General features: G+C 38.6%; 1 protein-coding gene across 5 annotated transcripts in view; it reads left to right on the top strand.

Moving 5' to 3' along the window:
• The window catches only part of LOC134751574 (filamin-A), a 104,125-nt gene that overhangs the window by 63,798 nt on the left and 26,393 nt on the right, over positions 1–13,934 (top strand). For 3 of the 5 annotated variants that reach the window (XM_063687039.1, XM_063687038.1, XM_063687040.1), the window contains 10 exons: positions 3,378–3,518; positions 4,405–4,574; positions 4,760–4,885; positions 6,454–6,567; positions 7,013–7,201; positions 8,596–8,698; positions 8,846–8,988; positions 9,308–9,416; positions 9,737–9,901; positions 10,469–10,708. In XM_063687039.1, the coding sequence (XP_063543109.1) occupies positions 3,389–3,518; positions 4,405–4,574; positions 4,760–4,885; positions 6,454–6,567; positions 7,013–7,201; positions 8,596–8,698; positions 8,846–8,988; positions 9,308–9,416; positions 9,737–9,901; positions 10,469–10,708 (1,489 nt within the window). In that variant the 5' untranslated portion in view covers positions 3,378–3,388. Of the gene's footprint in view, positions 1–2,312; positions 2,569–3,377; positions 3,519–4,404; positions 4,575–4,759; positions 4,886–6,453; positions 6,568–7,012; positions 7,202–8,595; positions 8,699–8,845; positions 8,989–9,307; positions 9,417–9,736; positions 9,902–10,468; positions 10,709–13,934 lie in introns of all 5 variants that reach the window. The other 2 variants (XM_063687036.1, XM_063687037.1) reach the window with 1 other exon arrangement.

The raw sequence follows: 13,934 nt of genomic DNA, 5'->3' as shown, positions 1-13,934 counted from the left end.
ATTCCATTCTCTTTTCACGCATCTACCTAATATTTTTCTGATTGTGTTCAGTTCAGATTGAGATAGTTCTGCGGTGTTTTAACTTCACTTTGTTTTTTTGCTTCACTTTAACTTGACTTTTTGACAAAAAATACCTCCTACATAAAAACAACTTTCAGTGCTTGGAGTAGAAAGTTTTCCTGACTACCACAAGTAGAAAAGGGTTTCAAAAATCATATTTTTGGTAAGATGACATTCTAATGAGCATAAAACAGTTTATGAAAATATTAATACAATTCTGGCATTGTATTACGAAGCGAGTGAAGATTATGAAACAAAAAACACAACAAAACATTTAAGGTATGATGGAATGTATTTGGCCAAAACTCACAGTTTGTAATATCATTGTATTTTTGTTATAAATTACAATAATTAAAGATTAATAAAATAAAAGAACTGCTTGATTATTCAAGTGCATTTGGTAAAAATATATACCGGATCATGTATGGCCGGATTTCAGCGTGTACAGGCTTTACTTGAATTTTTTTGGACTTCTATACAGTAACTGACCACGGGTTAGTGAATTAAATACTGATTTAAAATTTCATAATTTTTACACATATTATTTACGAAAACGGGACTTAATCGCGTCTTCTCCGAGACCACGAGACAATGCCGTTCTCGAAACGTCAGAGGTAATTTTAAAACTTAATAATACGCGATTAAGTCTCGTTTTCATAAATAATAATACGTGAATGAAACACCGGAAAATCAGTAAATATCTGTACTCAATTCACAATTGATATACTAAAAGTGAATATAAGCAGCGGGCGCAACATGGTTTCATTTTTCTCGCCTGTCACTATGGCCGTCACTTTTGCACTTACAAACTTGTTAGAACGTGACAGGCATGGTGACATAAGCGATAAAAATGCGACCGTGCTACCGCCGCTAAATTTTTTTTACATTTATCCCGAAAACTCCAAAACAAAACAATATCTTTCAACACACTTCATAGTCTGTACAAATAAATCTTACATCGAACAATTTTCCTACAACAAATACCGAGTCAGTTTTGTTTTGATCGATTTAAAATATTCTGTTGTCAAAACAACGTCGACATTTGATGATCGAATTATAGCCGAATCAATTTTCGCATCGACATGACTCATGATAGATTAAAATAGGCTGATATGTCGTAAATCAAAAAGATTTCGACATTTAGAATTTAAGCATTTAAATGTTGGATTATGATTTTAAACATCTGAATAGTTGTTGCTCGATTAGGTAACAACTATTAATTTGATAATAATAAAATAAACACATGTTTTGTCCAATATTTAAGTTAATTAGGATAGGAAATAAGTTTAGGATACAGGAGATGACTGAATTTATTACATCAAATACCTAAAACTTTTACGGGCTTGATAATATTATTTGCAAGTGATTTGCAACTGAATTGCTTAAAAAATTTGACTAAACCTAAAAGGGATAAAGCCTTATTTGGCCTTTAGTATTCTTCAATATCAATAATTTCCACAGTTAAAACCATCAATTCAGCAAGATTTCGTATCAAATGCTAAAGATAACCTATATCTGTAGGATATTACAAAATCCGGCTTCTCCAGAATATCCAGCCAATGGCATCCGATGCAAGCGACCTTGATGTCTCTAATTAACTCTAAAACTATGTAATTAGTCCATATTTTTGGCACAACATTCTCCAACGAAGGAATGACGATAATTCATTGAAACTACAGAAACATGCAACGCGCAATGACAGTGCTTTAAATTAATCTGCATTAAGATGTAGTGAGCCGTCGTTAGTGTTTAGAAGTATGCTATAATAATTATTCATTGCTGATAAATGAGAATTGTCTTGTCAGTGGTAATTATGCAGCACCGTTTTTTGACGACCGGTCTGGCCTAGTGGTAGTCACCCTGCCTGTGAAGCCGATGGTCCTGGGTTCGAATCCCGGTAAGGGCAATTGTTTGTGTGATGAGCACAGACATTTGTTCCTGAGTCATGGGTGTTTTCTATATATTTAAGTATTTGTATATTATATATATCGTATATTATAATATCGGAACGATTTATACTATAGATGTAATAGTTATGTACATGAAATACAAAATCATTGGTATTCTTTTGAAGAAATCTTACTGATAATATTTGATAAGTGACGCAGTTTAGCTTTGGTCTAATGCAATAAAAGATAACGATGAAGAAATCAATTAAACTTTAACTATACTAGTAAACTCGGATGAAAAACTCAACAATGACAATATAAACACACTACACACACAAACACATTATAATCTGGCAAGTGCAGCGCAAAGCGTGATAAATGGCATTTATGAGTGGGCTGTGGAACTCGATCGTCGGAGGGAACGATAAAGAGGTGACTTGGGAGGAGATCTCGCAGTTTTACTTCGATAAGGGGAAGAAGTATTTCTCGGTGTCAGAGTGGGACAAGGAGGAGACGCCGGTGGTGTACGGGGAGGCGCATAAGATCGCCTTCAATAAGGAGAGGCTAGGGTTCACGCCTATGAACTTTGCGTCTATCTACAATATTGATACTAGGAAAGGTTTGTACGGTTTCACAAACTGTTTACATATTTACTTGGCCCGCCTTTCGTGACTGCAATTTGTATCCATCTTTACAAATCAGAACACAAAATTATAGATAATAATTAAATGACTTAAATAAATGGTAGGTAATTGAAAATAGAAATGTGTGTGTATTTTAATCTACCTATATTCTGACATTAATATTAGCGCTGTAAGGGCCACTTGCTAAAGAGCTGGCTTCAGATCGACCAATGTGGAGACAACTTCATCACGCTGCACCGACAAGAGCCCACAGCTCTTAAATTAAATGATGAATGAAGGGCCACTTGCACCATCCCACTTAACCCGTTAAACCGTTAACCCAGTATCAAATAGTACTGGTAACCATGATAACTCTAGGTTTAACCGGTTAACCCCGGGTTAGTGGGATGGTGCAAGTAGCACTGAATCATTAAAATATACTAGATAAGTACATATTTGCATGCTAAGCAGTTGTTTTCTGAGCTAGTGGCATGGCACTGGCAGATGGCGCATTATTTAATGTGTAAAAAAACCATCCAGATTTCAATGAATGATGATGATGTGTTCACATATAAGCCGTGTATCCAGTAGAGGCAGGATAAGGCAGCGTCTCCACTTGCACGGCCTCGGAGCGAGGTAGCCGCTCGACCCGAGGCTGTATCTAGTGGATACTCGGCTATAAAGTCATAAGAAGTAAATATCCCAACTTTACTGTATACGAATAATTTGCACAAAACGGTTTTTGAAATGTTGTCAATTCTTCATCAACTAATATGGAGACTAATAGTAACATTGTTATTTTCAGCGGAAGTAAAGATGCCGAGCGGCCACGTGGACAAGCCAGCGATAGAGGACAACCGTGATGGTACTGTCAGCATCAAGTATGAGCCGCGAGAGGAGGGAGTTCATGAATTGTTCGTCAAATACAACGGGGAACATGTGCAAGGTAAGTAATTTTAGTTATTACATCCGTGAAGGACATACCCTTTAGGCGGAGAGGTCCCTTCAACAACAGGTCACTTTCGAGTTAGGTTACATTCTGAGGACGTTACGTCACTTTCGATGTATTCTTTATTCTTTATTCTTTATTGTATTGCAGTCATGTTCATAATACATTAGGTGTTACAGTTTGAGGATGGTAGGTACATGACACCCTGTCAGGGCACTCAATTTTCTTAAGTCTAGGTAAAATTACATGCATCTCATACAAATAGCAATTAAATCAATATTTATAACTTTATATTTTATCGACGTTTATGCAACGTTAAATGTCAAGTTCGTTTAGAAAATTAGTAAAATAATAAAATAATGATGCTAAATATTAAATGTCCAGGTTAATTTATAAATAGGTCTCTTTCTGAGTTCGTACCCTTTTTTTTAAAAGGGTACGAACCTTCCTCCTCCTTCCTCCCTTGTTTTTAAGGTGACCTACTGCGCCTACAGGGGACATACTTGGATATTGACAATTAATTGTTTACCATATATGAATTGCTTAAAACGTTTCAACATATTGGATAGCCTATGTCTTCATCTTAAGTCTTAATCAATACATTATGAAAGTAAAAATATAAAGGCAGGTTGAAAAATTAAGTATGGCGAAAACAAGCCTTAAGATTAGTAAATTATTCCGCAATTTAATGCATTGTGTAGTGCAATCAATGTCATAAAATTTTCTAGTTTGTACTATTTCAACTTGTAGTTTGCTCCGGCTGTCATTATCATCGTGTATCCTTTTGCTTATATTGTATCGATGACACAGCCTTCTTCACAGCACCGTTTTCTGGACCAATATCGATACTGCTCATAAAAATAACATTTATCTTTCCTTCCAGGTTCCCCCTACAAATTCCACGTGGACTCCATCCCCTCGGGCTACGTCACGGCCTACGGCCCGGGTCTGGTGGGCGGCGTCAGCGGAGAACCAAGCCAGTTTACCATCAGCACCAAGGGCGCTGGCGCTGGAGGGCTCTCCATGGCTGTGGAGGGGCCTAGCAAGGCTGAGGTTCGGTTGATCTTTATTTTCCAAGACTTATGTTGATTTAGCAAACATGCTAAGTGCTAACCTTACCCTAATTTTATACTTTTACCTAACGGAAAAAAGCAGTTTGCCTAGAGGTAAAAAGTAATGATTTCTTGGTTGACAATGTTAAAAATTGACATTATGAATGTGTATTTTGTATTCAACAGATCACATGCCACGACAACAAAGACGGTACAGTATCTGTCTCCTTCCTGCCCACCGCTCCAGGCGAATACAAAGTCTCCGTCAGGTTCGGAGACAAGCACATCAAGGGATCCCCCTTCACTGCCAAGGTAAGCCTTATATCGGATAAAACATTAACCGAAATATATTGCAAAAGACTTTCCAACCCAGAGGGGGAAAATGGCCTTGTTAGGATTAGTCCGGTTTCCTCAAGATGATTTCCTTCACCGAAAAGCGGCTGGTAAATATCAAATGATATTTCGTACATAAGTTCCGAAAAACTCATTGGTACGAGCCGGGGTTTGAACCCGCGACCTCCGAATTGAAAGTCGCACGCTCTTACCGCTAGGCCACCAGCGCTTCTCAATTTTCTTCGTTCAGTAAGTGACTAATATTTGAATGCCGGAGTTCTAAGGGAAAATATGTGTATATGGTGGTCTCACACTGGCTGTTGAAAGAAAAGGTACCCCACGTCCATACTAATTTACAGAACTTTGTATGCAGGGGGGGTGCCTTTTCTCTGCAGCTGACTGTACAATAACGTTATATAACATCATGGGACACGGACAACATAATAGAATAGAATAGAATAGAATAGAATAGAATAGAATAGAATACTTTATTCGTAAACACACACACACAGACAATAGACATACATACATAGTATTGATATTCACACAACGTATACACGGTGGCTAAAAAATAAGTGCATTCCCGTTGCTAGGGAGGTTTTGGGATTATACTGAGCAACTTTTACTATGGGACCAACCCCGAAATCGCGAAAAAAAATTTGGCTGTTTCATACCTTTTGGCTCGTCCATTTTCTATGGGAGGGTAAATTTATTTCGTGGTTGGTCCCATAGTAAAAGTTGCTCAGTATAATCCCAAAACCTCCCTGTCAACGGGAATGCACTTATTTTTAGCCACGTTTTATAACAGCCAGTGTGGGACCACCGTATAATTTAATCCATACTAATATTATAAATGCGAAAGTCTGTCTGTCTGTCTGTCTGTCTGTGTGTTTCCTCTTCACGCTTAAACCGCTGAATCGATTTAGATGAAATTTGGCATAGAGATAGGTTGAATCCCTGAGAAGGACATAGGATAGTTTTTATCCCGAAAATCATCCCTTAAGAAAGTAAAAAGCGGGGTGGAATTGAGATAATTAATGAAGTGTCTGCTAATTTGTGTGCAAAATATGCTCAAATTGAATAATTGCCATGAAATTTTTTCCAGGCGCTATGCTTGCTTTAGCTGCTGTCAGTAAGTCCGCGCAGACGAAGTCGCGGGCAAAAGCTAGTAGGTAATATAATTGAAAAACTAGCTCAACTATTGGAACTACAATGGATTTAAAAGTTTGAGAGTAGGACGGATGCTTATTTACTTTCAGAAAACTATTTAGAGTTAGACCAAGACAAGCCTGCAACGATTTTGATAGCATACGCAGTGCAAGTGTTATTTATACGTCATAATTTCATAGAAATTTGACGTTTAAAATAACACTTGTACACAGTGTTATTTATACGTCATAATTTCATAGAAATTTGACGTTTAAAATAACACTTGTACTGCGTGTGCTATCAAAATCGTTGCATACTTTTCATGGTCTCTCTACCTGCCATTTCAGTATTATTTTGCTACGTGTTTTATCTTACGTTGCTTTTTCTGTATTTTCCAGGTGACTGGCGAGGGTCGCAAGAGGAACCAGATCTCCGTGGGCAGCTGCAGCGAGGTCACTCTGCCAGGAAAGATAACTGACAACGACATTCGCAGTCTAAATGCTTCTATCCAGGTACATTTGACCTTTAGTTATTGCTTCTTTTTCGTATCTAATAGATTTCTGAAAGAATCATCTAATGAGTTTAATTATATTATTTTCTTTTCTTGTTCATGCCAACCACAGTTTCTTGGAATTAAACTAACTAAATCTTCTAGAACTAAACTATGTTTATTATTTCTATATGTTATATTAAACTAAAAGCACTTTATACTACTTTATAAATTCCTAAGTGTTGCAGACGGTTTTGCGTTGTGGTTAAAGAGGCATTCGTTTGATGGCAACGCGCATGTAAATTCCCTGCAGTTGGAGGCGTTTATAAGCTATGGTGACCGCTTACCAGGCGAGGCGGCCCGTGTGCTTGTTTGTCACCGATGTGGTATAAAAAAACCTAATCAATAAGGTTTACAAATAATGAAGTATTTGGTTTTGGGTTCAAAGATGATGAATTCTTTTCCAGGCTCCATCAGGCTTGGAAGAGCCCTGCTTCCTGAAACGCCTGCCATCGGGCAATATCGGCATCAGCTTCACGCCGCGCGAGTCCGGCAAACACATCGTCTCCGTCAAGAAGATGGGCGTCCACATCCAGAACTCTCCCTTCAACATCACTGTGCAGGAACAGGAGGTTGGAGACGCTAAGAAAGTTAAGGTGAGACCTACCTACTGTTTAAATTACGATGTACCAAGACCAAGACTCCGTAGTGTTTTATTTGTTCCTGCCCATTTCTATCGGAGAGTACAAGTACTTCGTCAAGGGATCGTAACGTCCTTCTAAAGTACACTATCACTTATCCGTCTCTAGGCTACTCAAAATACAAGTTCTTGGCCAAGTTCGCCTATAAAGGGATCCTATTCTACTCTCAAGGTACGCTGCAATTTATCTTCTGTGGTTTCTTAAGACTGTCGGAAGTGTCTATTAGTCTTGTTTTTTGCTACAGTTTTCAAAACCTGTTTTGAGCTAAGTTTACTTCTTCTGAATATTGCTAGCGGGCTAGCTCCAACAGCATCCTGACCATGATTGCAGACAGGGTTGACGGTGTTTATTTGAACAACTGCTGCCTCATTCATGTGCGCAGGAACTTATAAATATTTAAATCTGTAAATAAATATGTAATACGGAATTGATAATAATATAATTAATTTTGCTGTTACTAACCGTAGTATAAGATTACCCATAAGCATTACTAACACTGATTGATCCTAGTTGGTCGTTGAATAAAGAATTTAATTTAATTTAATTGCACAATGGCATTCTGGATAGCACCTGTCCATCGTATACGTATTTGTCTCTTGACTTATGCAATCATGACAAGCCTCTTATACCTCTGGCTTCGTACAGCCTCGTTTCCCACGGCTGCTGTCTAGCAACATAAGCAAAGTTGGGGACGGGTGCAGAACGATTTTTATTTTTATCTACTTTAACACATATTTTACGCAACTATTAAAAAAAATATATTATGGGCGTAGTTGGGCGCTCGTTGGTGAAATTATAGGTAGTGTTCCCTACGGTATATCAATTAAAACTATCTGGTTTTGCTAGCCCTTATTTTCAATTAATTTAAACATTTCCAACATTACCTACTAACAGGTTTGTTGATTAATTTAGTTCACTCATAATTTTTCATAAAGATTAATGAGAAATAATTGTTAACGCTAAGTAATATATTTAACGCGTTTTTGTACTGTACTGTACCTACATGCGAGAGCGGCTTTAGCTAACTTTTTTACCTATAGCTACTACAACTAATAGGTTTTCGTCGAGTTCTCATATTTTAGGAGCGTAGTCCGCTCCCTAGGTGTCTTACTATTTATCTTCTTCTGGTTGGTTTCTTGAGGCTTCGCGAGGGTTCTGCAAACCTCTTCTAGGCTGGATGTAACTAAATCTGGATCATTGATGCTCATGGCATATATCCTTGAGAATAGTTACACGAAAATTTTGCACTTCTTTATACGACTACTTAGATTTAGACGTACTACGGCAAAATCAATGCTATATGTCAATTAAATGTTGCAGAACTTAAATATTATTATTTTACTGTTCAGGTTTCTGGCAACGCTCTGAAAGAAGGCAAGACCCACGCTGAGAACACCTTCGCCGTGGACACCAAGAATGCTGGATATGGTGGTCTTTCACTGTCTATTGAGGGTAAGCTCTTAATTTGTTTTCTACATACTTATACATAGTTTGATATCAAAGTTAAGTAGATTTAAAGATAATTCCGGTGATGAAGATATATATATACTGATTTTGTTCTTCTTCTACTCATCGATTTGTTCTACAATCTTTTTTCAGGCCCCAGCAAGGCCGAGATCCAGTGCGCGGACAGCAAAGATGGCGTCCTCAACATCAGCTACAAGCCCACCGAGCCCGGATACTACATCGTCAATCTTAAGTTTGCTGACCACCATGTGGAAGGCTCGCCGTTCACTGTTAAGGTGAGTCCGTGAAACAGCTGGCTGGAGTACAAGCTGGAGACTCCAGATCTGTTATGGCACGACGCCGAATATGAAAGTGTAAATGTCACGAACACATGGAATGCCGAGAACATGACGGCTAGTAAATTATGAATAAATAAATAACAAATAGTTAATAATTAATATGAAAATGCAGATGCTGATGATATCTTGGTTAAATAGTCACCAGAAATATGAGCTATAACCTCGTAAGCTCGTAACCGGGTAAAAACGACGACGTTGCGATTGATATTGCTGGCTCATTGAGTATTATTGTTTACTGATTTAATTATTTACACAGGTTGCCGGTGAAGGCAGCAACAGACAGCGAGAGAAGATTCAGAGGCAGCGCGACCAGGCGCCTCTCACCGAAGTTGGTACCAACTGCAAGCTCACCTTCAAGATGCCTGGTATGTGGCCATGCAGAGGGTCGGAGGGGGGGGGGGGGGGGTACCTTTTCTCTGCAGTTGCAATGTACTCTGTTTGCGTCCTTAGCTGCATGTAATTATGAGCCTACCTGCATTTTGATGGTAGCGTAGATGAGACAAAGTAACTACCGGTGTACTACGGTACCGGTAGAGATCTCAAATAAATAATTTTTTTATCTTTCTTTTACTGCTTACCGTTTAGTTTGGTACAGTCAGCTGCAGAGAAAAGGTACCCCACGTCCATACAAATTTACAGAAATTTACTACATCGAGAGGGTTTTTAATAATGTTTCCTCTTACAGGCATCACCTCTTTTGACCTGGCCGCCACCGTCACCAGCCCCGGCGGAGTGTCCGAAGACGCCGAGATCCAAGAAATAGAAGATGGACTTTACTCCGTGCTCTTCGTTCCTAAGGAGCTGGGCGTCCACACCGTGTCTGTCAAGTACAGGGAGATCCATATTCCTGGTGAGTGACTGAATGTTCTTTAAACCGTTGAGGTTGCGGTCAGATCAGAGAAGAATGGCAAGTTGTGACGCTTGCCACAGTTGCCACCAATAACTGAAATGGCCACGGATACCTACTCCGTTAAGAGTAAAAGAACATACATAGTTAAAAATAAGTGAATTTATTATTATCGTGCTTATGTTGGGAACATCTTTTACAGTCTATCTACCACAGCAAATTAGTCTGTACTCGAAACACTACTAGTTATTATGAGTTCTTGTAGTGGGTATTTTTCCCACACACGGCGGATTTATGGCTACCAGTAAATTGTATAGAGACTTTTGTAGTATCATCGTCCACACTTACCACTCCTTACAGTATCAGTGGAGGCAGCGTGATGAAGAAGCAAACACATTACCAATATATTTATACTTATTAGCATATTTTAACGTAATCAGATAGGCCGATCATAACAAAAATTATAGAATTGATCAAAAAGAAAGAAGATAACGATGAGACGTACACTATGTAGGAGAACAATATGTAGGTTAGAAGACAACGAATAATAAACTAACCTTTGATTCACAGGATCTCCCTTCCAATTCACCGTCGGCCCCCTCCGCGACTCCGGCGCCCACTTAGTCAAGGCCGGCGGCACGGGCCTCGAGCGCGGCGAGGCCGGCCGCTTCAACGAGTTCAACGTGTGGACCCGCGAGGCGGGCGCCGGCCAGCTGGCAATCTCGCTCGAGGGGCCGAGCAAGGCCGAGATCGACTTTAAGGATAGGAAGGATGGATCGTGTGATGTGTCTTACAAGGTCGATGAGCCTGGTAAGTGGAAGAACATTAAGTTTTTTGTTTTAAGGGGCAAAGTTGTTGTTTAATTTCTCGTGCTAATATTGCACAGAAAACTGCCTAGGTGGTTGGTCTGTATTGATACCGGAGCAAGCGAAAGATTCCGGGGAGAAATTGAACGGCACGACAGTTAAACAAAAGCGAGGTAAATACTAGCTAAAAACATTACAAATCAAATCCAAATGAAGACTATTAAATAAGTACGTATCATTCATAATCATCACTTAAAAGTATATTCCACCAGCCACGGTGAGGAAATAACTCAAAATTAACATCAAATTACGTTGCCACTTTATGAATAAAATGCCACTTTCTCATCAGTTTTTTAGGGTTCCGTACCCAAAGGGTAAAAACGGGACCCTATTACTAAAACTCCGCTGTCCGTCTGTCTGTCACCAGGCTGTATCTCATGAACCGTGATAGCTAGACAGTTGAAATTTTCACAGATGATGTATTTCTGTTGCCGCTATAACAACAAATACTAAAAAGTACGGAACCCTCGGTGCGCGAGTCCGACTCGCACTTGGCCGATTTTTTTAAGAATAAAGAGATTACGAGCTGGGGTGGTGTAAAGAATATCAACAACGTTGTAGTAGCCGGGACACGGGCGATATGCACTGTGAAACTTCTTGATAAATTGAGTGACGGATTCAGAAGACGGATTCGGATTCGGATATGGATGGTATAGAAAGGAATCTCTTATGGCAGAATTGTTGCAAAAGTGACCGCTTTCAGCTTTAAATAATAGTTCCTAATCTCTCCGGTGGCGCTAGTCAGGCTCTGGGACATGAGTATAACATGAACCATATAAGATAAAAGGCAACAAATAACCCGACCAAATTACGAAGGGGTTTTTTGGTAGTATTTCGGTGTATGATGGCGCCGCCTAATTACTATTTTTTGATGGACACTTTTCATACATAGAGATTTGGCTCCTTTATATAGTCTCCATGGATTTAGAAAAGGCTTGACAGACGATAGGTACTTTTTGATGGAAATAAGTATATATACTAGTACAAAAATATCTAGTATTTTTTTTCAAGATTTGTAGACTAAAAGTTGGAACGATTTTCTCCGCGATATTTAACTAGACGAAGCAAAGGTTTACATGTTTCAGCCGGACATGCCGCACCACCGTAGTTTACTCAAATAACTCACAGTGTTTTATCGTCCACGCATCGCCATCACCAAGTCAAATGACCCCCGCCCCCAAGGTGCCATACAGGAGCGTGCACCAAAAAACACTCAAAATGCACTTCATAAATAAATCGATGTTCCTTATTCGATTCACAACCACGCCCCCGCCGCAAACGACCAATCGCAACGCTTCGCGCCAACGCGGGAAAATTTACGGCCACCGTTTTGACAGTTTGATTTTTTAAACTTTGTTTTCTTTTTTTTCAACCGGCCAGTAAGTTTTTTTTACGTAATGGATGTCGCGATCTTGATGACCAGTGCCGGCCGGTATTTACGATATTTGTTTTTGCTAATGAAAGTCATAATTTCGAGCGTGCGTACATCTGGATTCTTGCGTTTTTGCCGCGTTGTGGTAATATTGCTCGGATTTAAATTGGTTTTAAAGTTTCCTTTGGTTATACAAGAATTTCGTACGCATTTATTATTTATAAGACAATATTTGAAGAAGCAGAGTTGACTACGTTTCTTACTTGTTTGTTTCTACCAAATAAATAAATGCCCCATAGAATTAATTTCGTAGCGGCGGCGGCTTTGACGTGGTTTTGATAGCATCCGAATTTTAAACATCTTTTTTCTTGTTTACCCAATAAAAAGAAGACAAGAAGGTTAAATAGCTGACTTTCTTTATAATTCCGTTGAAATGAGAAAAAACCGACGCACCAGTGATTTAGAAATAACAGGCCTTTGCGATTGTTTCGACTTTTGATTTCGTCAAAATGGGGTTGGCCGGTCGAAGTATTTAGGTAGCAGATGGCGCCAGCATAGCTTGCCCTGTCAATTCCTGGAATTGTGTCAAATTCTTGTTTTTTTAATGGAATTTTATCCCCTGGATGCCAGCCCTTTAAGCCAAATCTCATAACTAAACTAGTGAAAGGGGCAAGCTATGATGGCGCCATCTATACAAACCTTTGACAGTTGCCATTGTTGCCAACCTCATTGAACAATTAGGAAAATAAATACAGTGGATTTTTAAGCACCAGCACTCTGCGTAGTGACTTTATAGGCCATACTGAACAATTTTCATTATGGGATGCCGAAATCGTAAAAAAAATAGGGCTGTCTCATAGAAATGAAACAGCCAAATTTTTTTTCGCGATTTCGGCATTGGTCCCATAATAAAAGTTGTTCAGTATGACCTATAAATTCACTACGCAAAGTATGGCTGGTGTTAAAAATTATACTCTGTATATGAAAAACAGTTAGTTTTCTGTTAGGTACCATTTTACACTAAGTATGCATCATTCGTTGGCTGCAATAAACAGGCAAAAAAAATATTTATTTTAGATATTTAGGTACTGAGTTTTTACGGCATTTTAATAAATACATTTAAAGTTAATCTTACAGTTTCTTATAGTTTTTGAGACATTCTGTCTAAAAATCAATGACCAGCTAAAACTATGCTACCACTCAGTCTAGTACACGTAACTTTGCTTGAGGTGTTATTTAAATCCAATATTATAGTCTGTCAAGCTATTTCCGTCAGTAGCAAAAAGCGTAAAAAAAAAAAATGCTGCGAAGGGTTATCGTCCCATAGAAAATTTGAATTTCGTGCCTTTTTCTACTGACAAACTTGTTTGACAAGAAGTCTATCGACTACTTATAATAACGACTCGATACCAATGTTACGTAAATAAAATAGAAAAACTTTATTTCAGTATGTTAGTAGGTACGGTTCGTTATGACCATTTTTAATTAATTGTGCCATTCTCAAGCAAAAGGGTACTTATTGTCAGCTGTCAATAAGGCGCTATTTCCATATAGCTTCAATTTGAAATAAACCTTATCGACTAGCGACAATGTGGTACCTTTTGGTTTAAAACTTCACAATTATACCGAATTCAAAAGCTAAAGTGGTTTATTTTCTCATAAATATTTTACTTACATTTGGATTTCGAAGTTCTCTTTCAGTCACGTTATTGATTGTTACATTTCTGTCGCTAAAATAAGCAATCAAACGACTAGCAGATTCAGCTAGCTGTTGCATTTCAAAATGCATCCATTTATG

This window comes from Cydia strobilella, chromosome 22, assembly GCF_947568885.1.
Source record: "Cydia strobilella chromosome 22, ilCydStro3.1, whole genome shotgun sequence".
Classification (NCBI taxonomy): Eukaryota; Metazoa; Arthropoda; class Insecta; order Lepidoptera; family Tortricidae; genus Cydia; species Cydia strobilella.
Note: the sequence above shows the minus strand (reverse complement) of the source record. Positions and strands in the feature narration are given on the sequence as shown.